We start from the raw sequence: 27640 nt of genomic DNA on the forward strand, positions 1-27640 counted from the left end.
GTGAGTGAGTGAGTGAGTGAGTGAGAGAGAGAGAGAGAGAGAGAGAGAGAGAGAGAGAGAGAGAGAGAGAGAGAGAGAGATGAATATAAAGAACATTTTGCATTGTTATGGATGAAATCCAATGCTTGCATCTCATTGTGTTCCTAATAATAGTTTAATATAGGCTACTGTACATAGTCCATTCAATAAAGTCGATTATTTTAAGTATATTTTTCAAATTTCTGAACAAAACATCTGAATGAAGACTTTGGGAGTATTTCTACTTTGTGGCAGCATTGTCATTTTCCCTGTAGTTAAATATCCAAATGCTTCTTCCAGCACTGACGGTGATTCAGTGTTTTTAATCTGACAATGTCCTGAAAGTATTGACGTCCTAATTTGAATTTAAGGTAAAGTCTGAACATGATCAGTCTCTTTCACTCTAAGGATTCAGGTGTTATGATCTTAATTAACACTATTTGTAATCAAAGTGTTTTGAATTCATATTATTTCAAATTTTTCATCACTATCACTGTCACCTCTACATCAGCGTATCTAATGGCCCTCTTGTGTTTCAGTGTTATTTGATGCGGTCACGTTTAATTTCAGTGTAAACCACATGGAGTGTTTGCCAAGTGTATCAGAAGCACAACATCACAACACTTGCGCCCTCTGCTGGCACAAGACTTTCCATAAAACCTATTAGTCCAACCTACTCTAGCAGTGATTGGCTTCTGGTAGTGTCCAGCTTGTGTAAATACTTTGGATGGATTTACGTTTACAATTGTAATATCAAAAAAATAAAAACATTCAGGTTTCATTAAAAATAACAAAAATACATTAAGAAAAACAAGTCAAGCATATCAGACATGTTTAACCAATTTATTCATGAACATACACGTACAGTTATTGAGTACATTAGTATTTTTGTAGCATAGCATTTTGCCTTGACAACAGCTGCTCAGAAGGACCCTACAGAACCCTGTCACGTCCTTTCCCAATGAACATGATTTGAATACTCCCTGCAGAATGAGAAGTACCCTGGCTCTCCACAGCGGACACTGATGCTGCCCAACACAACCAACACTTGGCTGTTTTCACAACTAAAAAGGCATTAAGAATGGACTGGGAAGGAGGCAGGCTACGTTTCGTCTTGGTCCCCCTCCTGGCTTTGAATATTGCTCTGACATGCTTCTCTGTGGCCTTCTGGGTAACAAAGGAAGGAGGGTTTGGGGTTGGGGAGGGCAGTGGGTCATTGGCCACACAATGGCCTAATCACGCTTCCCCTCTTTCTTTCACAGTGATAAAAATGAACGGAGACCTCAGGGGCCGAGGTCCACGAGAGTCACCTGACCAGTCACAAATTGGCGACACAAGAGGTAAATATCATGAACTGAAGAGAAAAAGGGGGTTTTGGTGAACCCGACACATCGATACTTCTACATGTCAAAACCTGGTTTGGCCTTTCATCGTCATCCCTGTGCTACATCTGCCCAACCCTGTTCCTCTCTGAAGTGTGCCTCCCTCCCCCCGGTAAGAAAGGTAACGCACTTTAACACCAGATAGCACAAGTTGAACCGTCCACAGAGCAGGATGACAGCACCATCCCGGGGGTGCGTCAAAGTGCTGCTCACAAGGAATACTCAGACAGATTACCGATGAACGGACACCACTGGTACACCACACACTAGTACAAAGTGCTATAGAAATGACAGCCATGCCACTGCGAGCCTACAAGGAGCCTGAAGCACTGGATTACTGGGCCCTAAGGAGGCCCCAGAACTGGCCATCCTGTCCACCTGTCTCCTGCTCTTCCTCATCTAAAAAGGATTCTCTGGAATGTTCAAGAGACTCGACCAGGCTGCACCAAGCGCTGGGAGCGACCGATTACGTGACGAAGAAGTCCAACTTCAACAAACTTAATTTTTTGTTCAATTTAGAAAGAGTCCGTCCAGTTAGAGAGAGGTGGACTCCTTTCAAGAGAGGTACACCGATGGTGCCAGCCAGTCTGCTTACTGGAATGTATCAAGAGTGGAAAGTAGTCGAGCACAAATGGCACAGGAAGTGGCCAGAAACACCAACTCCAGAACTCATGCTCAGCAAGATTAGATAAACTGGAATGGACACCCAGCTGCCGGTCACCCATCTGTCCTCCCATCTCTATGAGCTGGAAATGCTACAGTGCTTTTAACAAGTGCTAAAGGCCCCGCTAAGAATAAAAAAAAGATTCACCTGGGACAACCAGAACTTACCAACCTGGAACTTTGGTAGGAGAAAGAGGAGGAAGGGGAGGGTGGGGGGTGTTATTTATAAACTGACGTTGCCGTGATGCAGTCTAAACCACAGCTGTTGTCTAAGAGCAAATACAACAAAAGACTTCACAAGAACCCAAACTAGTTTAGCAGTGAAGAAACAAGTTCATGCTTTTTGAGGGAGATTTTTTCCTGTATTCTATCTATTTTACAGAGAAGGAGGAAGAGAAGGAAAAAACAGGTCTAGTAAAATACTATGTATATTGAGCCTCACAGCTCCCAGTATATTACCATGAGTTTTTGTAACAAAAATCTTGAAACCTTTTTTTCTTCAAATTCTCTACCAAGAAAAATACAAAACATTATAAGGCGGTAAGTAACTATTTTTTTTTTTTTTAATCTTTTTTTTTCTTCTGTTTTTTAAATTTGAGAAGCTGTTACAGTGCAGTTGATCCTCAAGGCAGCCAGGCCAGGCTTCACTGCTGCTTGCACTCAGCTGGGGGGGCTGCATCCTTCTGTAAGAAATCACAGGGATGGGGAGGGGGGGGGGGCGTTGTTAAGACCATAGTTGCTCCAAAGAGAGACACACATACCAAAATCTGATGTACACACAGCCAAGCCACTTCAAGACCTCAAACATTCAACAAGCTTCTAAAAATCTAAGTTAATATAAGTACAGTTGGCAAAGTTTCATGTCCCGACTGCGCTGAACACACAGCTAAAAAAAGACAGACCACAGATATGAACGTGATGACTGACACTCACACTGGACAGACTGGGATCACTATGGTGTGTCCTAGTAGCACACTTATCAGTGCTATGACTACACAAGTGTTTTGGATCAACATCCTCTTAAGTGACCCATGACCTGGTGGAAATGCTACATAGGCACCTTCGGGGTACAAAGACTGAGCAGGTGTGCAAGGCGCCCCCATGGCTGAAGGATTAGGAGGCCGACCATGAAAGCAAAGTCCCCGGGGTTTAAACCCTCCTGGGACCTTTGTTTCATCTCTGTCCTTTACTGTCCTCTTTCCACTACTGCAATGCCCCCCCAAAAATAATTGGACTGTGGCGGATTTTTTCCCCCCATCTTATGACAGCAGTAGCAGAGATACAGACAGGAAATGTGGGGAGGGAAGAGTACGGCAGAAAACAAGTGTCCCCCCGCTAGAGTGCGGGCAGCTATGTGGTATGAACCTTAGGTATTAGGCTCTCGGGGCCACAAACTGCAGATGTTTTTAAAAACACAAAAGACATTAAACAGAAGGACTGGGATGTAGAACAACGTCTTAGGCTGGATTCAAAGCCAGGACAATGTGTTAGTGTAAACACTGAGGCCAATGAGCCACCAGGGAGCTCCCAAGACAAGTTAGGATGTGGGAGTAAGCAGTCGAAACACTTCATACAGACTAATGGGGACTTTAGTGTTAAATGGCGCTCTGCTTAACCTGATATTTTGTTGTAGTACAGAAATTGTTCCTGCTGACCAAAAGTTGTTTAGTTTTTTCTCCCTACGTTCTTGTGGCCATCTCTGTTTTCTTGCACTATCATCAAAGTGAGTGGTTTTAAGTTTTACAAGAAGCAGAAAAATTGTTTGTTCACAAATCTACACAATAGACCCCAACCAACACTGGATTTTTGAGGCAGATACCAATATTTGACAGCTTGAAGAAGTTTGCTCATAATAAACTTATATTGGGATAGAGAAAAGTAAACAGGACTGTAACAGCTGACTTTATGGAGCCCTTTGAACAGAATATATTTGAGGAGGACACAAGCTTTGAAACACAGGTACCTGCCAAAAGGTGCTTATTTCTGATGTTGCTGCTACAAGATAATAAATATAAACACTTCAAACAACCTCAGGCCTGAAATTAATTAGCTGCCAAAAACAAAGGGAACCCTTCACTATGTAGAGAGGTAAAAAGAGCACAGAAAGATAACTAAGAGCCATCACACTGAGGCATGGCGACCTTCCAGCTGATATTAGACACTTCTGGAGGTGATGGCACACTGCAGCTGTTCAGGCTGCTCTCTATGGCCTGATGCCACACTGACTGCACGATGCAAGGTCATTTTAACCATCGTGCAATACACTTGGCCTTTACTGAACTCTTGAAAGTTTTAAGCCCAGAAGTATTTTACAATTTTACCTACTAGACTGAATTTTCACTGCTTCTATGCAGCATCTGTTGAAAGACTTATCTAGACTTCTGATTTTTTTCTTATTTTATCTGCTTCATGCAATCATGTTTCAAATGAAAACAGGCTGTTATTACTGACAATGATTCCACCGTTAGAGGTATTAAAAACATTTTTTGTTGGCATTTCTTGTATCATTAAAATCTGCTAACTGTTGGTTAGACTTTATTTCAAAACAGTAACAGGCTTTTAAAAACCAATCTATAGAGAAATGGTAGATAAAAAGAACTCATGTGGACAAGAAAAGGAGGATAAAATCATGGACAAATGGACTAATGATGTTTCAATGGGTATTATAACAAACATCCACAAATAAAGCACAGAATTCATGGCAGACAAACCCTCATCCTAACAAAAACTCAAAAACTAGCTTGCGTTTGTGGACAGGACGAGTTCAGCATGGAGAAAAAAAAAAACAAAAAAGGGAGGGCTGGACTATCTTCAACATACAGAAATGATACAGGTGCAAATGCAGAGCTCACTATGGGTTAAACTTCAAAAAACCAACAACAAACCAGTGGGTTAGTAAATCGGGAGGGTGCAGCACGGCGGCAAAGGAGGAGAGGGTGCTCATGTGTGGGACGGGGGGTGCAGAGAGATGGATGGACAATGGAAAAAACAGGAGGAAAAGCAAAGTTAAAATCAAGACTGAAGGAGGAGGAGGAGGAGGGGTGGGGGTGGGGGTGTGATGGTAGTAAGCTGACAATTCACAAGCTTTACCTACCAGGATAGGGTTATTTTTCTACTGTCACCACTTAAACCTAGTGAGGAAAAATTTAAAGAGTAGCTGACAAAAGATGCCAAAGTGACCGGAGATGAAGAAACATTAATGAATAGGAGAAAAACAAAAAAGCAAAAACTAGCAGAATACAGAATGTCAAAGACGTTTTTTTTTTGTTTAGCAAAGAAGAAGCAGAGGTCATGCTGGTTCATATCATGTGTCAGACTTACAAGCGGCTCCAGTCTGCAAAAAAAAAAAAGCCCCTAAACTCAGACCGAATCAATGAAGTTGCACTTAAAGTAATAGTTCAGGACGTGGGATTGTGTGAGGTATTTATCTATAGTCACTCTATTACCCGCAGATTGGCGAGCTCTCAGTTTAGAAAAATAGCCTGCCACAGAAGCTGAGTGATGTGCGGCTGTGAACAAGGACATCCGCAAAAACAAAAAAAAAAAGCTAATATGGATTTCAGTGTACACTTTAATTTGAGTGTATCCACCACTTTATCTTGACGTCAAACAGTCCTTTCCTTGTGAACTATATTTTTTCAACCGTTGAACTCCTGTATTCCAATGCAATAGCACAACTACAGCACTGCGCTGTATTAGGCCGCAGATCAGCTGTTTGAGTTAGAAAGAGCTAAACATAGGGTTGCTTGTTTCCTCTCCAAAGGAAAAGACTGTTTGACAGCAAGATTAAGTGGTAAAAATATTCAAAATAAAGCGTATATTTAAACTGATACTGAACTGGCTTTTTTTAAGTGGCTAAAACATCACTCAGCTTCTGGACCGGTGTTCCTGCTGCTTCTCTAACTGAGAGCGAGCTGATCTGAATCTACTGCAGGTAACACACTGACTATAGATAACTACCTCACACACCCCCACATCAAGTAACCCCAACTGTCACTTTAACAAAAGTCACAAACCAATGTATGTGGGCTGAAAAAATAATTTAGAGTATAACCTACACAAACTGCAAATTTGAAAAACTGCAGAGTAAAAGCTCAGCAACACACTACGGTGCCATACTTTAACATATTACGCATCAAGAGATTTTCATATGTCTTAGTGGAGGTAGCGATACGTTTGAGTTTTCACTGTTTTTGTTCTGTACTCTCTGCTTATTCATTGATCTACATCTAAATTACCTCCATCAGGAGAGCAGTGATGCAAAAAAAGAGTGAATAAACAGAGTCTACAGGAGAGGATCTGGTATTTGTCTCAGTTGAGTTACAGTAAGCCTCTGCAGGTTCACACTTCATTGTGTGTGCTATCATTCAAACCACCTACACGTCTCTAATGGACGCATATGGACGCATATGTACACTGGTGTCTTCATCCTTCTGTTTAAGGTTAGGTTTAAGGTTTTAGTAACAGCATGCAACAGTCAGACTTAACTGACTGGTGATAATTACGAGTTCAAGATCTGGTTAAGACAATGGTGAACAGAGGAGGAGTGTTTTTTTTCTGTCTTAGTCTGGGAGCCAAATTAAGATCACGACAACAAAATAAAAGCTGAAGCAAACCAAAAGCTGGTGTAAAATGAGATGCATTTGACAGTATGTATTCTGTATGTTGAAAATCTGACAAGTCAATTTAGCACAGCTGTTCTCGACCTGCAGCTCAGGACACCCAGAGGGCACTGGATGGTTTACTGCACAACGTTTCTCACTGTAATGACAAAAGAAAGTGCCTGTGAATCGAGAGCTCACTGCAGTTATCACGGCCTCCAGTCTGAGCTGGCAAGAGTGCCCAGAGCCAACAGAGTTGAGAACAGCTGAGTAAGGTCTTTTCTCAGAACACCACAGTTCTTTAGAGGGAGGGTGTGTGTGTGTGTTAGGAGGGGTGAGCTCACCTTGGGATCATAGTCGGGGTCGTTCTCCTCGTCAGCCTCCTCCTCACCTTCCTGAACACACAGCACACAGCAACTTCAGTCTATTGGGTTCCCTCAACACATCCACAATTAACTGTTATCCACTGCAGTTTTCTCATATGAACTCGGGACATTGCTCGGACAATCGAGAGCAGACAGCTTCAGCTCGGTGGAAAAAAGTAAGTCTTAACTCTTATGCCGGTTTTAGATTTGAATGTACACTGAGAGCACCACAGTCATAGCTGCGCCTGGTCTTACGATGTGCGTGCACGTGAATACACGCAAAGCAATGATAGCTCATGAAACATCTATCAGCTGGCTGTCCGAACAGACGTCTGTCAGACATTCTTCATGTAAATGACCCTTCTTCACCCTCGAGTGTTTGTATTCTTCTGGTTATGCAGCAGTCGGATAATAGAATCATCATCAACATGTCCACCTGCTCGCTGGAAATTCTCCAGACAATGACCCTCTCTGTTCACATGTGCTCAATCTGACATTACACAGATTTTGTATTCTGGAGCTGCAGAGTAAAGTCGATCCAGACTTTACATACAGCTCCTCCAGGTAATGTCTGGGTAGGATCAGGGTCAATCATTTTCACACATTAATTATGCAGAGTGGCCTAAATAATCTCACCTCATCGTCCGCCTCCTCTCCCTCTTCATCGTACTGTAAAACACAAACATGAGGATTAGCTAGGAAACATTAAAACTCAATTTGAATTAATGTTTGTTCCACAAAAAACAAAAGTCACATTTTAAGTGAAGAATACTGAACAGCTAAGGAATCTTGCATTAAACCAGCTGATAATTATTTTAATTACTAAAATCAGTTTACAATCCAGTATGGTCCAGTTTAAAGAGAGCTCAGCCAAACTCTAAATTAGTCACTGATACTCACGTCGTCATCATCATCCTCTATGGCCTCTCCTGTGAAGTAGAGCACGGCCCGAGGTACGATACGCTCACGGATGAAGTGGCCGATTTCAAAGTCAGCAGCCAGAACTGCCTCTGAGTCCTCGTCCTGAAGAGAGAGACATTCCATTTATGCATTTCCTGTATTCTGCACTGCCTAAGGTTTTAATATGAGGCAACCAGGCCTGAACTTAAAGGTTCAATCTGATTCAGCAGTTCAATACAACTACTGGTAGTCAGTGTTGGTATCATGCTACATTAGACTGTAGTACTTATTGATTTTCATGTTGCACTGACATTCACTTAAACCGCTAGTTGTGGTTGATCTCAGAACTTTTAGTTTGGAAACTGGAGTCTTAAAAGGTTTTAAAACCAGGTTCACAGGAGTGAGAAACCTTCAATGGCCAAGCTTCTGAGACCAATTTAGACAGTAAAACATACGGCCAACATATTTATTTCTTCTGCACAGCTCTGTGAACAATGATGCAAGAGAATAAAGTAAATAAATAAAATAAATAATAATCTTATGATTTGACAGGGTGCTCTGAAAGATTGTAAATATTCTTGTAAATCTCATTGATTAAAATCACTGAAATCAAATGTAAGAGGGAAACAAGTTCTGTTAATGAAGTCACATATTAGGACTGTTGGTATGAAGAATCAGATCAGCCATGTTGGTTAATACGAGTAAGCTTTGTGCAGTTTAAAAACATCACACCAGAAAATCTCATTTTTGATAGTTAATTTCTTTGTTAATATGGAGACTTCTGTAATATCTAATGCAGTTGTCAGTGTTGACCAGTAAAATGTCCGTCTCAAACTGATTCGTTCATTTCAGCGTTCATTAAGAATATTAACATGCACAACACTGCTCACATGTAACAATTTCTCTTGTAACATTAGGCTGAATTCCTTTCATGCTTCTTTATTAACCGTTCTATCTTTTTTATGGCGATTGTTAAGCTTTCTTTTTTTGTTTCTGGGCGTCTCCTGGTGTCACAATGCTGTAATTCCCTGATGCAAAGTCTGCATAAATGCAGGCTTACAGAACGTGTGCATAAAGGGCCCAAATGGTCTGCTAGAGAGCCCTCATGCCCTCAATGGTTTGACAGTGGGACAGCCCTGTGACCTCATGGACTCACCAGGAACATGCCTCAAAGCCTGTGAGTCCATGAGGGTGGACATTGGGATTGGGGACATATACAAAACAAACATCCCCCACTGCCAGTTAGTAAAATGAGATGCACAAACAGTTAGAAGAAGTGCAATGACTTACCAACTCTCCATTCTCTGGGACTGTAAACAACAGGAGAATAGATAAAGTTAATTACACTATAGGTGGAACAAAAATCTAACTAATCATTCTATCAAATGCAATATCAAACGTGCTACGTTAGACTAAACCCTGACATTTCTGCCCCGTCATTCTTACCCTCTGGTGGGGTGAAGAAGTTGAAGAAGGAGTCGTTGGGAACCGTTTTGGTGACCGTCCTGACCGTGCCGCGGCCCTTGTGCTTCTGTTTCTTCTTAATCGTTTTCAACGTGACGTTCTTGCCCTTTGTCCAGTCAATCGTGCAACTGTGGTGAAACATGAGGAGGAGGAAGAGGCGGCGACAGACAGCAAGGTCAGTGTCCAACATTTTAAAATGCCAAATCTAAATGACATCTTGGGATTTATTTTAGGAGCGAAAGTGGTGAGGTCGTCGGTGTCGAGATGGAAGAGGTGGAGCGATAACAGTGAGAGAGAACGTTTGGTGCAGGTCATGGTGGCTGCTGTGGAGGTGGGTTTTATTAAATAACGGGCCATGAGAAAAAATGAGGCTGATATTATAAAACAGAATAAACTTTGACGGCATGACATTAAATAAACAATGCCCGTCATAGTTTTACTGAGATTAAAAGTAAATGACCACTGCAAACTGCTTGAAAACTTTACACAATACACAACCACACACACAACATGAATGAGTTTCACTTAATTTAAAAAAGTGTTGATCCATAAGAAGATATATTTGTGGTTTTAAAAACAAAAAACCATCTCAATGTAGTTTTACATCCCCTCTCTCAGGCTTCTAGTAACAACAGGTCGATCAGACAATCAAGCAACTTATCCTTTTTTCAGAGCTCTGACACCATGCGGAGGATATCACCTTGTAACTGTGAGTAAGCAAGTTTGCAGTCCACACACAGCCACAATAGCTGTTTTTCAGTCCAAGTATAGTTCATAAAACATCATGAAAAGAGATCCAACAATCAGGAGAAGAATGGTGTTAAAAAGATTAAAAGGTTGTTGTTGGAGAAGCCAAACAAAGCACTAGTCAGAGTTCTTAACAGAGGTCGAATAAAAATGTAGCAGGTTTCAGGTAAAAACCCAAGAGAAACCAAATCCTGCAAGGTTGTGTGCAATGGTGACAGCTTTGATATCCAGGGTGCGCCTGAAAAAAACTGACGTTAAAATCATGTAAACGTCGGCTTTAATACACTCATTAATACACTCCTAAAGACTTGGTACTCTCGCCTTGACTCATCTCTCGCTCTGATCCTCTCCTCCACCGGCACCTTCCACTTGTGACTGAGAACTACGCCTACTGTCAGTGCTGACACGGATGAGATACAGTTAATGTAACACGAATTAACTTTTTTCCCATATTAGAAAAACGAATGATGTCTGAACTCTGCACTGTTTCACCTGTCCTCGCAATTCTCCTCCTCGAAAATTCTTTTTAAAATAATCTGTGATTTTGCAGCATTTCTGCAAAAAAAAAAATACACGATGGGATGCAATGTTAGTTCAGGGAAACTTTTCAAGAAGCTGGGTGTGCTTGGATGTAAAAAAGATATTATTCACTTGTGAGAATAGCAGCAAATTCAGGTTGCCGCCTCCTTCCACAGGCAGAAAATCCAGTGCGTTCTTATTCTTCTTTGGCAATTTCGGATGGCTCTGCCTGATGCACGGATTACGATACAGTGCCACTACATTACCGTAGTGGCATACAGCCGCAATTGCAGTTACAAACGTCAAATCCACCGAGTACCGAGAAAACAAGTAGGCCTAGTAGAATTTTGTCGGGAGGCGGAACGAAATTTGACTGAGGCAGCCGCCTTGCAATTTTCTATGCAGGAAAAACCCCGACATCACAAAGTTACATGAGTCCTGACAACTCATTTTAAGGCTCAGTCTCTGAATACAGGCTGTGTGCATTTCTCTGTGGACTGAGCGCTTTGATACTTTCACAGTATTAATATAGAAGCTAGACCTGCTTTATAATCAAACAACACATGGACATCTACCTTTAGACTATATGGAGCTTTAAGACAAACACCGAACTGAATAAAACAGGGTGCTGGACTCACCCTGTGCAGCACATGATCTCTGGTCCGTCGAAAGAGAAGGGGTCGCTCTCGTCGGGCTCTGACCTCATCTTGTAGGTTTTCATCAACACTGTGTTTGTGAAGAAGTCATTGGGCTCGAAGTGGAACTCTAACGTGAAGCTCTGGGGAAACCAAACCACATTATGTTTACATACAGGTCATTTATTAAATTAACAGACTGGTGTAAACCACGTTACAGTGCCAGCTGACTCACCATGGGCTGTCCTGGATCTGAGAATTTTACTTTAATATCTTGTAAATGTTTAAGGATGGGTTCATCATGTTCCTGAGGAAGAGACAAGACCACAGCATTAGATCACACCACAGAGGTAGATTGTATTGTTTTGAACTCACAGCTGAGGATATACCATATATTGTGTTATAATCCAACTCTAAAACTCGTGCTCTACACAACTTCACCAGCAGGTGGAAGCAAACCCTGATTTTTTTTTTTTCTTCATTGCTGTAAGCAAAAACCGTCTGTGACCCATTTTCTCTGCCTCTCCAGGAGCTGTCTGGACGGGCCTACCTGCAGCATGTCGCTGAGCAGGTCCACGTTTTTGAAAACCGTTAACCAGAACTCAGGGATGCCTTTGGGGTCTTCCTTCTCCTCGTCCTTCTTCTCCTCCTCTAACTTGGCCTTCTCCTTCATTTCGTCCTGAGTGAGGGAGACATTTTCTCTTCAAAAAACGAGGCTTGCTCAACCATTTTCTCTATTTCTGTATAAAAAGCTTTTCACCACAAACACTGATACCACACAGCACCAGGGACCAGATGAACAGAGAAAATAGAAGAACTAGCTTGCAGTTACATAGTTGCAATAGATCACTACACTGATTTCATCAACTCTACTGATGCTCTGCAGCTGAAACCAGGGGTAGTGATTTTGAATTTGAATCCATGGCCATTTAATATTAGCTGCATGCAGTGTTCCTGTTTTGGGAAGTGAAGTTTATCCAGTTCTGGGTGAGCATGTGAGATAGATGCATGAAATGAAAGAAGATATAAAAAGCAGAAAATGTTCAGTCAGACTGGAAGCATGCAGGTGTATACGTCACCTGTACCTGCTTACTTACTGTCAGCTCTTCCTCCTCATCTGCCTTCCATTCACATTCCTCATCTGTGGGCTCATAGGCTGCTTTCACTATGTCGCTTCTCTGTGAAGGAGATGGGATACAGTTAAACTTTGTACTTGTGGCTCTGGGGTGATGTACATTATTCTTTATTTGTGTTTTCTATTGTCTGAGGTGAGTCTTAGGGAAAAGCGAAATGATACAACCTCAAATACAAAGAAAAAAGGGTCATTCGTTAAATCAAGTGGGAGTCATTTTCACTAGAGGGGAAAGACATGACGACATGGGCCGTTCATGGTGAAGCAGCTGCTTCCATCCTGGGTTTGTTTACATGAAAACAAATAGGGCTGAGAAGCTGCACTATGCGCCTGGGAAACATGAGGGTCAACTGTTTATAAAATGGTTCCTCACAACAAAACTGATCAGGATCAAGATTGAAAGCAGGGTCAACCTCACCTGAGTCACGTGTGTTGCCATGTTTTGAACATCATGTCTGTCATATTGAACACTTGAACAAGACAATTCTGCTGAGTCATGTGCCCTAAACAAGTATAAAAACTGCTTCTTTAACCAGAATCATCCAAGTGTTTTTTACATTTTCAGACCAATGACAAGAAATTTGGTTTATTTTATTTGGTTATTTAATGAGCCTCAAGGTTAAGATGCTAATGCAACTGATCTGAAAGGTAAAATCTTTACAAGGTTTGGTGTCAACTTTAGCTAAAACATTCTCATTTCCCCGTTTCCTATTTAGAACAATATGTAAACATTTAAATACGCTCATCTTTGATATCTTCTCTGGTGCTCATCACCTATAAACAGTTAGAGAATCCCTCACATCAGACTGACAAATACTCTGACATATAGACAAGTCGCACATTTCAAGGCCATGGAAACGCTCAAGTCAAGTTGAGCTGAAACGATCATAGACAAAGTTTACCCGCAACAAATTTGATTTGTCGAAGTAATTGAAAAAAAAAAAAAAAAAAAAGCATGTTCAATTGGAAATATAATCATGGTTATGTTAAAGTGTCAGGCCTCTAATTTGAGCATATTTACATCAGTATTCAAAGAATCCATCACAGATATCAAAGGTTATCTGATGGTTTTCCAAAATCATTAATTGGGTACATTCTAAATTACATTTCCCGCCTCATGGTTGTATGTCTCCACCAACCAGCCAAGTTGCAGGAGAGATGGTCACAATCTCTCTTTCCTGAGTTACAGTGTTGAATAGTGGCCAAAGATGTTTTTGCAGATCATTATGTCACAGTGAAGCTGACCTTTGACCATTTGAATACAAACTGTCATCACTTCATTTTATCCTTTTAGACATTTGTGTTAAATTGTGTCATAATCAGCGGATGAATTTGTGACTTATGTCCTTGAGCTTCGACCTTTGATCACTAAATTCAAATCAGTTCATCTTCGAGTCCAAGTGAATGTTGGTGTCCAATTTGAAGGAATTCCCTCATGGTGTTAGAGTTATCACATTCATGAGAATGGGATGGACAAACAACCAGAAAACATTTTACTGCGCATCTGCTTTTGTAGAACGATTCTGGGAAACCAACTGCCTTTGATATCTGATAGATTAATTTAGTATTAATGTGAACCTACTAATATTAAAGCTCAGACTTGGCACTTTAATGTAGGAACCATTATTTTATTTCCAACTCAACATGTTGAAGCACAGTGTTGAACTGTCCAAATACATGTGGGCTCAAAAAGAAAATGAAAGAGGTATAAATGGACTGCACTTATAAAGCACTTTTCCCTTATTGAACTTTCACTTTTTCACTGTCTTTTTTTACCGTGTCAGTAGAAAGTCAGCATGAAGAAGGTGTGTAAATGACGTACTTTGTCAAAGAGGGGCTGGTAGAGGGCTGCATACTTTCTCTCCAGTTCATGTACTTCTTCATAGAACTTGGCCTCAATGTGGGCACATTTGACCTGTAGGTTCTTCAAGGCGTTTACACGTCTCTTTACAACCTTTGGTAAACTGTGGGAGGACAGACATGAGCAGAGAAGATGTGAGTAGAATCCCGGAGAAATCCTGGAAACAGATGAGGTTTTCATTCAACACAAACAGCTACAATCGCTGCACTTCTGGCCAATCATGAATAAATAATCTATAAACTGTAAAGCAGTGCATGGAATATCAAGTGAAAAACCGCTATTTTGGTTGGGTTTGGGCAGCCCTTTATGGATTCTGAAATCTAAAGATAGATGTATTAATCATTTTGCTTGCAGGCTTCTAAATATAAAAACACAGGACAAAATGTGCTTAATGGGGAGCAAATGGTAGCAGAGAGGACCCTGCCTCTGAAGTTAATCTGCTGAGAGCTTTAGAGCACAGCAGCTCACTGCAGAGGAGCTCTCTCTCCCCAGAGGATCTCCAGTAAGTCAGGGTGGCCTTCCAAGTACGCTCCTTTAAACAAACTGAAACTAAGCCAAGAACAGGTTTTATTGAGCTTTGCTTCATTTAGCAGCACAGTGAAGAAATGATGTTGTATTTGTACACAGATTTATTGGTTTATGCTTCGGGGATTCGTGGCCTGATTCCTGCTCTGGATGATGTTGTGGGTTCCTCAATATTACAACATTTAAAATCTTTAAGGAGGACATCAAACCTCTTTTAAATGACATGTTGATGAACTCAAACTCAACTACATAACCTTGGATTAGTGATTATTTACCTGCATGCGTCACCATCTTCACTTGAGAAACTAGGTGTTTTACATCTCAGATCTGAACTGTACCAAAGTTAAAGTCAGTCTTCTGTCGATTAGATAATACTTGTACACATCTTACAGCATATGCTTCACAAACTGCTGACAAGTAGGGCTAATACTCATCATTTATTCATTCAATCTGATTTTCTTCATCTAATCATTTTAGTCTAAGAATGTCAGATAGCTTGTTTTGTCCAAAGATATTTAATTCATAATTATATCTGACAAGGAAAACAAGTCCTCACATTCAGGAGCTGAAACCAGAGACTGGTATTTCTGCTTGAAAAATATGTTGAACCCATTAAATCTATCAATATTATTCACTCATCATTAGACGAATCGGATCAGAATTTCTCCTTACATCCCGTACCTTTACATTTAATAATACTGGAAGGGGTCAGCAGTGCCTGAAGTTTCAAATTAAAGTGCTTACATATAGCACCTTATAAATAAACAGCGCTGTCCAAACGAATACTGAATCTGAACTTCAGCAAGAAGTGAGATTTTTGTAAACAGCATTGTGTGTGAAGAATGGCAGCGATCAGGTAAATATTCAAGAGAAGCGTCGGAAAGATACGGACTTTCAGAATAAAACCAGAGCAGAAACTGCGATTCTACTCAAAAGAATTGTCATATGATCTTTTGGCTGGATCACCCACCCCTAATTTCAGGTTTTAAATGTTTATGCTGTATTCTGCGATTGTAGCTCAATGTTGTAATGTCAGTTGGTGTTTATAAATGCACAAACACACACAAAATGAATTTAAGAACTGAGTCTTGTCCACTCTGTTTATATAAAAAGGTTGAATGAATAAGATATTGTACCTAATATTTATGCCATCAATGTTTCCCTCAGGCTGAATACCAGTTTCAATAAACTGGAAATTTTTAACTAATTAATATTACTATATGAAATTAAGTTTTATACCTTGGCAATTAAGTCTGAACACGTAGCACAGAGTCTTGATTCATGTCTTAATTTTCACAGTGGTCAGAGAGCCTCAGTGAAGCTGCAGAGGTACGTTTCTCTGCAGTATGGTAAATTAAAACGCCTGCACTATCCTGGCAAGGGAATGCATGTTTGGTCCCAAGTGCTTAGACGGTCAAACTGGTGAGTTTGTCGGTGACTGCCAAACATTTGACAAGTTGATCAAAGAGCTGTTTTTGCTGAGAAGAGGAACAGTGGGTGGCAGAGCCCTGCAGCCAAGACACACGACTACATTCATACAGCATCTCAGCTCCTACTGCTCCTCTGCTCTTAGGGATTTAACATGTTCGCCATCGAGCCGCTGCTTTCAGCTCATCTAGCACATAAAAGGTACAAAAGGCTAGACAAAGTATTCACCTTCTCTGGACAGCTTGGTAGACATGACGCAGTGAGACACTTGGTGCTCACAGCCATGTGAAAAGTAGTGTCTGCCATTTTCCTTTTGTTTTAGCATTTTACTGTGAATGGACAACTGTCTTTTGACGTCCTCAGTCTGTGTTTGAGGATTATGTTTATTTGAGGACGCAATTGTTGAGTCTGAATTTCCCACCTGCTGCCAAATGCAGGTAAAATTTGGCAGCTAAAATCGACTTCAGTAACTTCTCCTGTACTCTCAGGTTGTCCACTATCTTCTATCCTTCAACACAGCCAGTCAAATTCAGGCTAAACAATGGCTGTGTATCAAACAGGCTGCTGGTGAAGCAGCTCTGTACAAAGTGATGTCTGTGAAGATGCGCCAATTTTCCCTTTTTGCTTCTCTGCTATTGAGCAACTCAGCAGCACCACAATGAAACTTGCCTGTAGCCTGTGTATAGGCTCAGCCATTCAGCATCAGGCTGAATGGTTGGCTCTTTAGTGCATCATCACAGCTTAATGTTTAAGAGAATATCACTGCTACAGATGAGTACGACTGAACAGATGAGTATAACTTGAACTTGGTTTGTATGAAAGCTTCTCTACTCAGTGCGGCTCGGTCACCACTTAGAAAACTAATTAGCATGTAAGTATGAGCAGAAACATCCACCCACAATCCGAGAGGAAGTGATTACAACCTATGACCGATGAGCCACAGCGACAGAATTAAACACAATTAAAAGTTTTAGATTAAAAACAAATCTATTATGCTTTTATGTTTTATCCAATATTATAATAATGGAAAACTGACATACAGCAGTTTTGACCAATAAAAAGTTTAATAGCCTTTATCAGATTAAAAAGCATCTCCTCTGCTTAAGTATCCTCACAGGTGCTGAACATCTGCTAACTATGGTGCAGCTGATTCTGCTCTGTGACAAGTGTTGACGGGCCGAGCAGAAGAAACGTGCTCCGAGATCTGATCCCTCACCTCTCCATGTACCCTGACGGCGAGCCGTTCAGACCGTCCAGCCTCTCCTGCAGCGCAGCCAGGATCTGTGGATTCTGCATCATCTGCACAGTCAGCTGACGAGCTGAGGACAAACACATATAGTCAAAAGTGCAATATGAAGGCAAATTAATCAATTCTTTTTTATTGTGTTTCTTCATCATCCATTCAAACAATGTGACTTTTCCATCAAAGCCTTCTGTAAGACTCAAATGTCACCAAAAGTAATGAATTTGAGTTAAAATAGATACAGAAGCAATTGGAGCAATGAAGTAAATCAAACCATAGGCATAGAAAAAAATACTATAATAATATATTATTTAAATAAAGAGAAATTATCCATCTTTCCCATATTTTCATAAATTTGTCCTGTTGCAATACAAAAAGTAATTCTTTCCATTCTAAAGATTTCATAAATAATGTAAATCCAATTTAACCACTTTCTAGTTTTGGATTTCCTTATAAATATCTATCCAAAGAAGTAGCATTTTTGGTGGCAGGGTGCCACCAAAAATGGCGCCAAGGGCGCCAAGAACTTTTTTCAAAACTTTATAAACCTCCCACCCCAGCGGAGTGTATGAAAATGTTATTTTGCTCATATTCTGATGAGAACATGCTTGGGACCGGAATCACCAGCTGCACAAGAACACCATGTTTACTTCTACTAAGTAAAGTGACTTGATCCCCGCTGCAATATCAGAGCCTTTCTGAGTTAAACTGCACAGCTCAGCATTGTGTATGTTTTCACTATTCAAAGCATTCTGTCATCTTTCCATTACCTGGTGTGTTTTTACCTCTATTTCAATATTTTTGCTTCCTGCATACTTTGAAGTAAAAAAAAAAAAAAAAAAAAAGGAACAGACTGAATGAAGTCTGGTTATTAATGTGCACATTGCCAGAGCTGCACAGGAACAAGAGGTGGCAGTCTGCAATAAAGGGTGTTCTCCTTTTGTAAAACCAGACAGGTGACAGATGGTACAATCCAAGTGGCCAGCGCGTTGCTTGCACCTATCAAAGCTCAGTCAGATTGCTGCTGGCAGGTGAGAAGATTAAAGAGATTGGAAGTCACTTTTCTCTGTTGGCACATCCTGGGCATTTTGCTTGTAATGTGTTACCAGCTACAATAGATCAGCTTTCTGAGACGCTGCATCCAGTCAAATAAATACACCTGTGCAGCACAAGATACTGGCTTGATGCTTCATTACAAAATGCTGCTTTTGGTGGACAAATCAATGAGGGTCAGCAGCTACCGCAGAGACAGGTCCACCTTCTGGAGGACATTGTTTTTCACCAAACGGTGTCTTGTTGACGACCATACACTCTCTGAGCTTGACCATTTGCTTCTCCACAGTAAATACAGCTTTTAAAACAACTGAAATTCAGTTATTTACAGTAGATTTTAATTTACAGAAGCTGAGTGTTTGAATAGTGGAATTTCACTAATTATGCTCCTGATGTACTGTTCCACTAGGGGTACACACAGTTTCCAATAGAAACCACTAATGAATAAACAGTAAACAAAGATGTTTTAATGAAGACAAATGTTGCAGGGACTGGAATCATCATACTGAGGAGATTTTATGCATCAAATGGTTATATTGCACATTTATTAAGTGCTTTAGGGGAGATTTCAAAATATCGAGAGAGATATAATCAAAATATTATTCATAGGCCATATCCCCAGCCTTATGCACAACACAAGCCATCTCATCTTTTTGTGCCTTGAGAGATAAAACAGCCTTGAAACTTTGGTGATAATCCTGTGAGAAGGTGACCACGTTTAACTCAAGAGAACTTGAGTGAAGAGTTTTAGTGTTATTTACATTTTTTCCTCCATGAACAGACATCCCTGTTTATCCAGAGTCATAAAATATTCACCATTAGTGTGAAATTTTGTCATAATTGCTGTGAGAAGTTTTGAGTTATGGCTAAAAAGTGTTTGGTCAGATCACACGGACCTTGACCTTGTCCACAAAAGTCTAAATCACTTCATCTGAGCATCCTAGTGGATATTTGTGCCAAATGTTAAGGGATTCCCTTAAGAGTTCAAGATATTGCGTTCACAAGGCCAAAATCGGGTTTTGTGAGGTCACCGTGACCTTGACTTTTGACTACAAAAATATAATCAGTCTTGAGTCCAAGTGAATGCCTGTGCCAAATTGGAAGAAGTTTCCGTCAATGTGTTGCTCAATATCGTATTCACAAGAATGGGATGGACATCACAATCATCAGTTACCTTTACTGTGCTCTGACCAGTGTTTCAGGTCTCAGCCTCCAGTACCATAACCTAGTTCAGCATGGTACAAACACCTGCTAGGTTAAAGGTTTGATTCCTGGAACCTGACCCATGTATTTGTCAGGACAGCACTTACACATCCTTATTTTCAAAGAGGAAAAAGTCAAACTGTTGACAGTAAATGAACTTGGGGATTTGAGTGGCTGTATGATTTACACTGTGGGGGCTCCAGACATACTTTCACCTTATGTTTAGTTCACTTTCACAAATCTTCAGAGCTGAGATTTGTGGGTCCTTGAGTTTGTTACTCGTGTCTCACAGCAGCTTGATGCGTGAAGTGAGGTTTCTTAACAAGAGTTTGCACTGCATGTTAATGTTGCCAAGCTGTAACTGTGTATTACTCATGCATTTCTAATCTCCCCTCAGCTTCCAGACCTCATGTACAGCTTTTCCTGAGAGTGTGGTGGCTATGACAGATCAGTCGTAGGCAGCCAGAATGAGCTGTCTTCTTTCAAGTCTGTCTTTTTAGAAGACTTTTCACAACTGCTATAAATAGAAAAAGTCCAAACAACCATCTATATCTATTCACAATGAGGTGGGAGTAGGCTAATATATGAGAGGCCGTCTGAATCATTTATTGAGCATCAAAGGATGCATAAACAGCATCCAGATCCTAAAATAAAACGGATTAGTGCCTCCCAGCTCTTAACTACAATTCAAAATCATGTCATGCAAATATCTCTGCTCAGTTTTAAAATGAGGCAGAGGCACACAGAGTTCAAACTGCTACTCTACTACTGGAATGACATTTTTATACATGTGAATGTATAATTCATAACTATACTATTGCTCACAATTACACAATGTTGCTTTTTTTTTTTTTGAAGAGAGGCTTACCTTTGCTGTTTTCATCTTCTCCGGTCTCCTCCTCTTCCACTTCCTCCACATCCTCCATATCTGCCGGGTCCATCTCAGCCTGGTCTTTGCTGCTCAGGGAGAAACACAGGGGGAGGGAGGCAGATGGGAAGGTCAGCCAAAACACAGACACTTCAGAGTGTTTATGAGTATACAGTATTAACACTGGCCACCAAACTACTTGTGTACCATGATTAGGCTGAGGAAAACAGAAATTTAAATTCTTAAAAGTCTGAAATGTATCCAGGGAATCTTGCATATTCATACCTCAAGTTTTCCAGAATGAGCATGAGAGCATTTAAATATGAAAATAAGTGATAATACGCTGCTGAAGGGCATATTTAACAGTACGGAGCTAAGGAGCGGACAAAACAATTTTCTGCTGTTTTGACCACTGGAAGCAGTGTAGCTCTAAAAGAGAAACTCCAGCATTAATCAAAACAGGAGTCTTTTTTTTATTTACCCATGATGCCTTTCTAAGCAGTGAAACATGACACCACCTTTAAGATGCAGTGCAGAAGAAGCACAATACTGAACCCTGCTCTCATCCTCTTGTCTGTCTTCAGCAGGAGGTGAAAATCAATGGCCAACAGTAGAGGGTGTGTGTGTGTGTGTGTGTGTGTGTGTGTGTGTGTGTGTGTGTGTGTGGTGTGTGTGTGTGTGTGTGTGTGTCAACCACTGGAGCCATACTCCAGTTAGACTGATGTTCAGGTCCATCGTTCTGTGTCATGAGGCGTCTTGTTTTGTGTGTGGGCACAGCATCCTAAACAGACCTAAACAAATGTTTCACTAGAGCTTACTAAGGGACAGCCTGCTGCACTGCCCTTTGTTAGTTTCATCATGTTGTGTATTTGACCACGCCCACATCAGTGATGTCACAGCAGGTGTATCCCTTTTTAACTGTCAAAGACCCCTGAAGTCTACCTCAGAGACCACAGACCAAAAGAGGAAGAAGAGACAGGTGGCAGAGAGGCCAAGTGTTTATGGTAGTGATTGATGGAAGATGTACTTACTTGTCGATGTCTGCCATTTTAGCTGAGTCTTAAGTGATGCTAAAAAACAGAAGAGAAAATAATTAGCTCCACAGTACTGGAAGACACAAGCTAATTAATGTTGAGTAACATTTGACTGTCACCAGATCTGGGTCAAACAGCATTTACAAATAACTCCTGATGCTAATTTTAAGCTGCTTAGAGCACGACACGGTGGTGTTAAACAGTGAATGACAGTTGAAACAGCTACAACTTTTTTTAAAGTTTTTAGTGTACTTTATATCGAGGCAGTGCCACCATGTACCACCAGAGTATAGTTAATTTGATTTTATGGATAAACACTAATAGATTTTCCCCTATTACTTCTCCATAATCTGAGAGGATCCTGAACTGCCTGCAAGATAAGATGCTGAGACACATCCAGCACAGGTTGGGTTCAGGTATAGAAACAAAACAGTTAAGAACTCAGATAGTGTTCACTTTGGTCACACAGACCTTCAGACAGACAAAGCTAATATGTCATCTGACTCTAGCAGGCTGAAGTAACCAACCGATTCCCATGAGGATTTCAGTTATAGATCATTCTTTACTTCAGATATGTGGCCATATACCAGTAAAACCACCACAAAACAATAGATACTTACATATTTATTACATAACCTAGATCTTACATAATTGCTTCAAGATCTTTCCATCCCAACCATTCTAATTAAAAAAAAAAAAGAAAATGATCACAAGTAATCCTACTCCTGCAAATTACTGTTGTGTGTGTATGTGTTTACTACCCCCATACAAGAGGAAATGCATATGAAAAAGGAAGCTATGCAGCAAGCAATACAACATTTCACAGCCTGCATCCGATGAAAGATCAAAGCAGAGCAGAATCTTTTCTTTATAAAAACTTCTTCCATCAGCTGTTCAAGATACTTAGAAAAATCTAAGTATGCTGATGTTTTTGAGCATAAAAACTTCTGACTGATGGTTTTGTTTAAATTTTCCAGTACTTTACAGGTCTCCACTTAAAAGTAATGTTTTTGGGCAGCATTACTGGCTGCAACAGGACCCCGGCAATAAGCAGACAGAGATTTGAGTTGATTTCTCAGCCTATCACATGCTTTGAAACAACCTATTTCCTGCTTTCAGAGGACAAGGAGCATTTTTATTAACCGAAGACCCTGGCTTTGGACAAGGCAGGCCACATGCTTATAAAAGAAGTCCCCATCTTGGTCCAGACAGGATCAGACCTAGCTGTGACTCAACCACCCAGCGCCCCCTCCAAGAGCTGCCTTCCCCGGAGAAAGCTGGATTACCATGGCGTTCTTTTCATAGGGGCAGACAGGGGAGACTTGCATTGACAATCGGTCCCCAGAAGACAGTAAGGCAACAGATCACGACCTGGAAGTGACAGGGTCAAAACTCACAATAGCTAAGGTGGCTGTAACACAAAACTATGGTTTTGTAATGAATTAAAGACAGGGCAAAACAGAACAGACATGGTGTTACTAGGATAAAAGTAACTTTAACTCATGTTGATCAATGTTAAAAAGACAAATGCCCAGAGGTGTAATAAGTTATTAACGGGCCTTAAATGTTTTGTGTTATCTTCAGCGTTTGGGTTCCTCCTACCCCACCTGAATGTCACTCCCTCCACACTGGCCTATCAACACTGCAGTGACCCAAGCTAAAAATTAAAACCCTGGAGTGAGCATAAGAAAGACCTAGCAACACTGAGGCAAATGAGCACCTGTCCCACTAGTGCCCACTTGATGTCTAAAAGAGGAATTACACTATTTATTTGCACTATACATAATCACATAGAATTTTGTTCATATATAATGTTAACACAGATTGAAGATCTATTGTGTGTAAAAACTGCTTTTCTGCTCAAAATGAGCTTGTATCTGTATGTGATGTTTGTATTACTATTATTATTTTTACTTCGATTCAGACAAATTCTCTGGCCCCTCCCTAACTGGGACCAAATACTGGCTAACTGTTTTTCCTGTTTGCACCTTTTAAACAGGGCTGCTAGTAGTGTTAACAAGGCTGATAAGAGCAAAACAACACTGTACATGAAGCATATTTATTTCTCTGCAGTGGCTGGGTCTGCCAATAGCTATGTTGTATTCAAATCTTAAGACATTTAGGGCTATTAAACAGTAACCTTAAGCATCATAAACAGCCAGTCTACAGCTATGTACTGACACTCTCCCACAGACACAGGAGAACTTTATGTAGTAGGGCCACAAGCTGAGCTACAGCACAGGAGTCTGAGTGGAGCGTCTCATGGCTGGTTAGCTCCAACTACCTGCTTTGTGTCACTGCCCGTGCTAAACTGAGCAGTGGTGGTCAGTTGGTCTCCCCGTGTCCCCCCGGCTCCCGTCACATACTGCGTAGCCATGTCTCCTACAGTTGTTTCTGTTGCCTTTTTAAATATACTGAGAGAGGCAGAATTGGAGGTATGGTTAAAGGCAGCAGCTGATCAATCCAATACATGTATACACATTTTCCCTATAGTCAAAATGCAAAAACATTTCCACTACACTATGCATTTCATATATTATGCTTTCAAACACACATTATCTATCATTATCTAAACCCAGCCATTTAGCTTGTACATTCTCTGTAATAACTAAGTAAGAGAACCATCCAATTCCTGCTGAAGACTGACAGCTGTACATCTGAGCTATTTCAGAAAAACAATTTGTAGTTTTCTGTCAAATACTGAACTACCTTCTTGTTAACACTTGTTTTTTTAAAGATGGGGAATTGACAGAAGATGGGACAACTGCTGGGTCAATTGCTAGTAAATACGGCCTGTAGAAAGCCCTCTTGGTCTATTTCAAGGGTGTAAGTATGCAAACGCCACAAGGAATTATATGCTGCAGTGCTTTAGTTATTAAAGAAGGTCAGTTTCAGATTTATTGTTTTGGTTCATTTCTAGCTTCATAGTATGAAATTCAGTTCAGTCCTGCTAGCAAGAGTGATGACATCACAACCTGGCTTCTATTCAATATTAATATGTATCAATCATTAGCAGACACATATTCTGAGGATGATCTTATGTTATATATGTTTCTGATGTCCAAAATTAATGATTCAGAGCAATGTGTGATAGATTTGTTACTCAGTTCTTTCTGTATTACACATACGTGACATAGTTCATTGCTTTCAACCAGCACTAGAATGATAAGTCAACAGCTACAATTAATCATGAGTCACTTCTCAAGTAAAAATGCCAAACATCTGGTTCAAGCTTCTAAAGTGAGATTTGCTACTTTTCTTTGTCTTTAAGATAGTATATCATAGATCATACATCATTGACGCCCTATTTTGAATATCTTGCGATTTTGCACAAGTTTTGCAAATAATATAATGGTAATACTGAAATGAAATATGAAATATTGGGAAATAAACTTACTAGACACAAATATTGCAATGATTTCAACCACATCTCCCGGGCCTAATCCAGAATCCCTCTCTCACTTTGTTGTCAGATAAGATAGATAAATTCATATTGCTTCTCCTGGTGGGAAACTCATTACCATAATCCCTGCACCACCTGAAATCATGATCTGTCTGAAATAACCTAAAGAACATCTGAATGACATTTCAACATGTTTGAGACTATGGCAAAGGTGCCTAATCCTGGTCTGCTACCTTCCTGGTGACTTCATCCCGTCAGATCTTTAATTGCATTCACCTGCCATCCCAGGGATAAATCAGTACCTTATTAGATGGCAACACTTTGACAGCAGCACGGTTCTGATTCCGAAACCCAGAATTGGACTCTCAAACTCCCCAACGTGTCTAGTCACATTCCCACTAAGAACATACTGTTTTTACAGAGGACTAACAATTAAAACCAAAATTGGGAGACCTCTAGGTCGTAACAAGTTGTAAAAATGAGCAGGACAAATATCCTTTCTGTAAATCATATCATCACCATCTCTACATATATTAGCTGGCCTACATTCAGCTAATAAAGCAAGATTATTCAACTACAGAGCTGATGTGACAGTTCTCTGAGCTCAGAATAAATTCACATGACGGATCAAATTGTTTCCTCCTTCATAAGGGGATAACTGATAAAGAGAGCAGACTGTTTACTCTGATTTCTGGCTTTCATTACATCCCATTTCTCAACTGAGAGCTTCATTCTGTCACTTTTTTAATATGGTGATAAATTTTAAGGCTTCCACTTCTTAGTCAACAAGGGCCCAAGTGAATAAATGCACAAGCGTGACAGAAACAACTGCACATGTGCCCCATATCACACACTAATATCTAAGGTAAGATGACACCCACCACCCCAGTCATCTTGTATTCTCTATAATGCCAAATTATTGATGGGAAAGTACTGCAGAAAGCTCTTAGCAGCAGCACATATTTTGCAAGTATACTGATGTTGCGCAAAATATGATGACAGATTTTTTCAAGTTGAGGTCAGTACCTTCTTTTTAAAATGGACTAAAATAGTTGCAGCTAAACAATGCAATGTGGAGGAACTACTCTGCTGGGAGACCAGGCTCCACCATTTCAAAGCATGTGGCTAATGCATGTGAGGAGTTATGGGAACATTTGTTATGTATTGTTGCTTATTAAAATATCTTAACATGTTTAAGTCTCTCTGTACAATATGATATTTTTGTTTTGAAAATAAGTCAGAACCACCATCTCATCAAGAAAACAACATCTGATCTGTCCAAGTGATGACTCATAATATGAGACATCTGATAATATTTGGCAGCATTACAGCTTAGGACATGTGTAATTTGTGGTGTTACTGCCATCCATACACACATCTGAATCACCTCATCCCATGTCAAAAAGCTAACAAATACCAAATAGCTACTAGACAATACATTTCTTTCTTATATATGTGTGCGAACCCTATAACTACATATGTAACACTGGTCCAGCAGACTGACCATACACACTTTTTCCTTCCTGGGACAAGCCTTTTTCCCCTAATCCTGCCCAGCGACCACGTGTTGCATGCTCAAGTCTAGCAAACCATCAATGACTAACAAAAAGCCCTGGGTGGGCGCCTGCATGCTCACTCTGAGAGGCACATTATTAACTTCATTTGCCCCAAAGCAAGACAGCGAACCTGTTGAAATGTTTACCGACCGACGCCTGACAACAAATGTCCACTCGCTTCCTCCACAAACAAGCCGTCCCCTGGCTAGTAAACAGGCTAACTTTAGCCGGCCTGCCCCGTTCTTGTCAAAGCACTGCCTCGGTGTGTCCGGCTAGTTGAGCTAGCTTGTGTGCTGCTAGCTTGATGCGCACTACTTGGGCTGAGCAAGTGGGAGGAACAGCTTCGACAAACACGGTGCTGTAGCTACAAAATATGGGCCAGTCAAGAACTGTTGCCAACGCACCGGTGCCATGTTTAAACCGGCTTTCGTTTTATAATATTACAGTTAAAGCAGCCGCAGTGTGCTGTCTCCTAAAGTCCAGACTCCCATCCCCAGTTCCCCACCCTGGGTATCATCCTCCAAAAAATAAGGTCAAGTCCAAAAATACAAGATACAAGACACGTGTCAACAAATGTCGAAAAACGCCGACAGTTACGAGGATTATCCGACGTTTTGTTGTTTCTACCAGTGCCATGATTGTCGGAACAATCCAGGGGAAACGGGCATGGATGATAATCGTTGTTTTATTATTTTTTTAATCGCGTGTAACGTTAACACACATCATGGTGGAGCCAGTCTCAATGGCTGCTGCCGCTGTCTGACTTGACTAGTAGCATTAGCAAAGCACAGCCGTCTTCCTCTGTCGTCTGTTTGTTAAAGCAGCAGAAATTAAATTTAACTTATGAAACGACGCACAAGTTTGGGGCGTTGGCAGGGAAGCCATTTCCCAGCTCTGTCCCTTACCTTCGCTCTCTGGCCGGAGGCTGGACAGGTTAGGCAGCGCTGCGCAGTGAAGCGGTCCCGTGGAAGAAAGAGACTCCGCTCCGATGGCGGTAAAAGGGAGAGAGATCCCGCCGCCTGCGCTCATATACATCCGAC

The 27640-nt window shown here is 40.8% G+C and overlaps 1 protein-coding gene across 3 annotated transcripts; it reads right to left on the reverse strand.

The window, feature by feature from the left end:
* Window positions 1-847: 847 nt before the first annotated feature.
* Window positions 848-27640, reverse strand: nap1l1 (nucleosome assembly protein 1-like 1). Of its 3 annotated transcripts, XM_056367292.1 has the most exons (16): window positions 27506-27640; window positions 21639-21677; window positions 20608-20696; window positions 17457-17559; window positions 14249-14390; window positions 12380-12472; window positions 11845-11973; window positions 11530-11601; window positions 11298-11437; window positions 9376-9521; window positions 9220-9239; window positions 7930-8052; window positions 7666-7698; window positions 7009-7059; window positions 5158-5194; window positions 848-2746 (listed from the first exon to the last, which is right to left on the reverse strand). In XM_056367292.1, exons 2-15 carry the CDS (start codon window positions 21653-21655, stop codon window positions 5189-5191), a joined length of 1164 nt encoding a protein of 387 aa, XP_056223267.1. In that variant the 5' UTR covers window positions 21656-21677; window positions 27506-27640; the 3' UTR covers window positions 848-2746; window positions 5158-5188. The 3 variants fall into 3 exon arrangements, with proteins under 3 accessions (XP_056223267.1, XP_056223266.1, XP_056223265.1); XM_056367291.1 differs by lacking the exon at window positions 5158-5194 and having other exon boundaries at window positions 12392-12472; XM_056367290.1 differs by lacking the exon at window positions 5158-5194.

The sequence above is a fragment of the Seriola aureovittata genome, chromosome 22 (assembly GCF_021018895.1).
Source record: "Seriola aureovittata isolate HTS-2021-v1 ecotype China chromosome 22, ASM2101889v1, whole genome shotgun sequence".
Classification (NCBI taxonomy): domain Eukaryota; kingdom Metazoa; phylum Chordata; class Actinopteri; order Carangiformes; family Carangidae; genus Seriola; species Seriola aureovittata.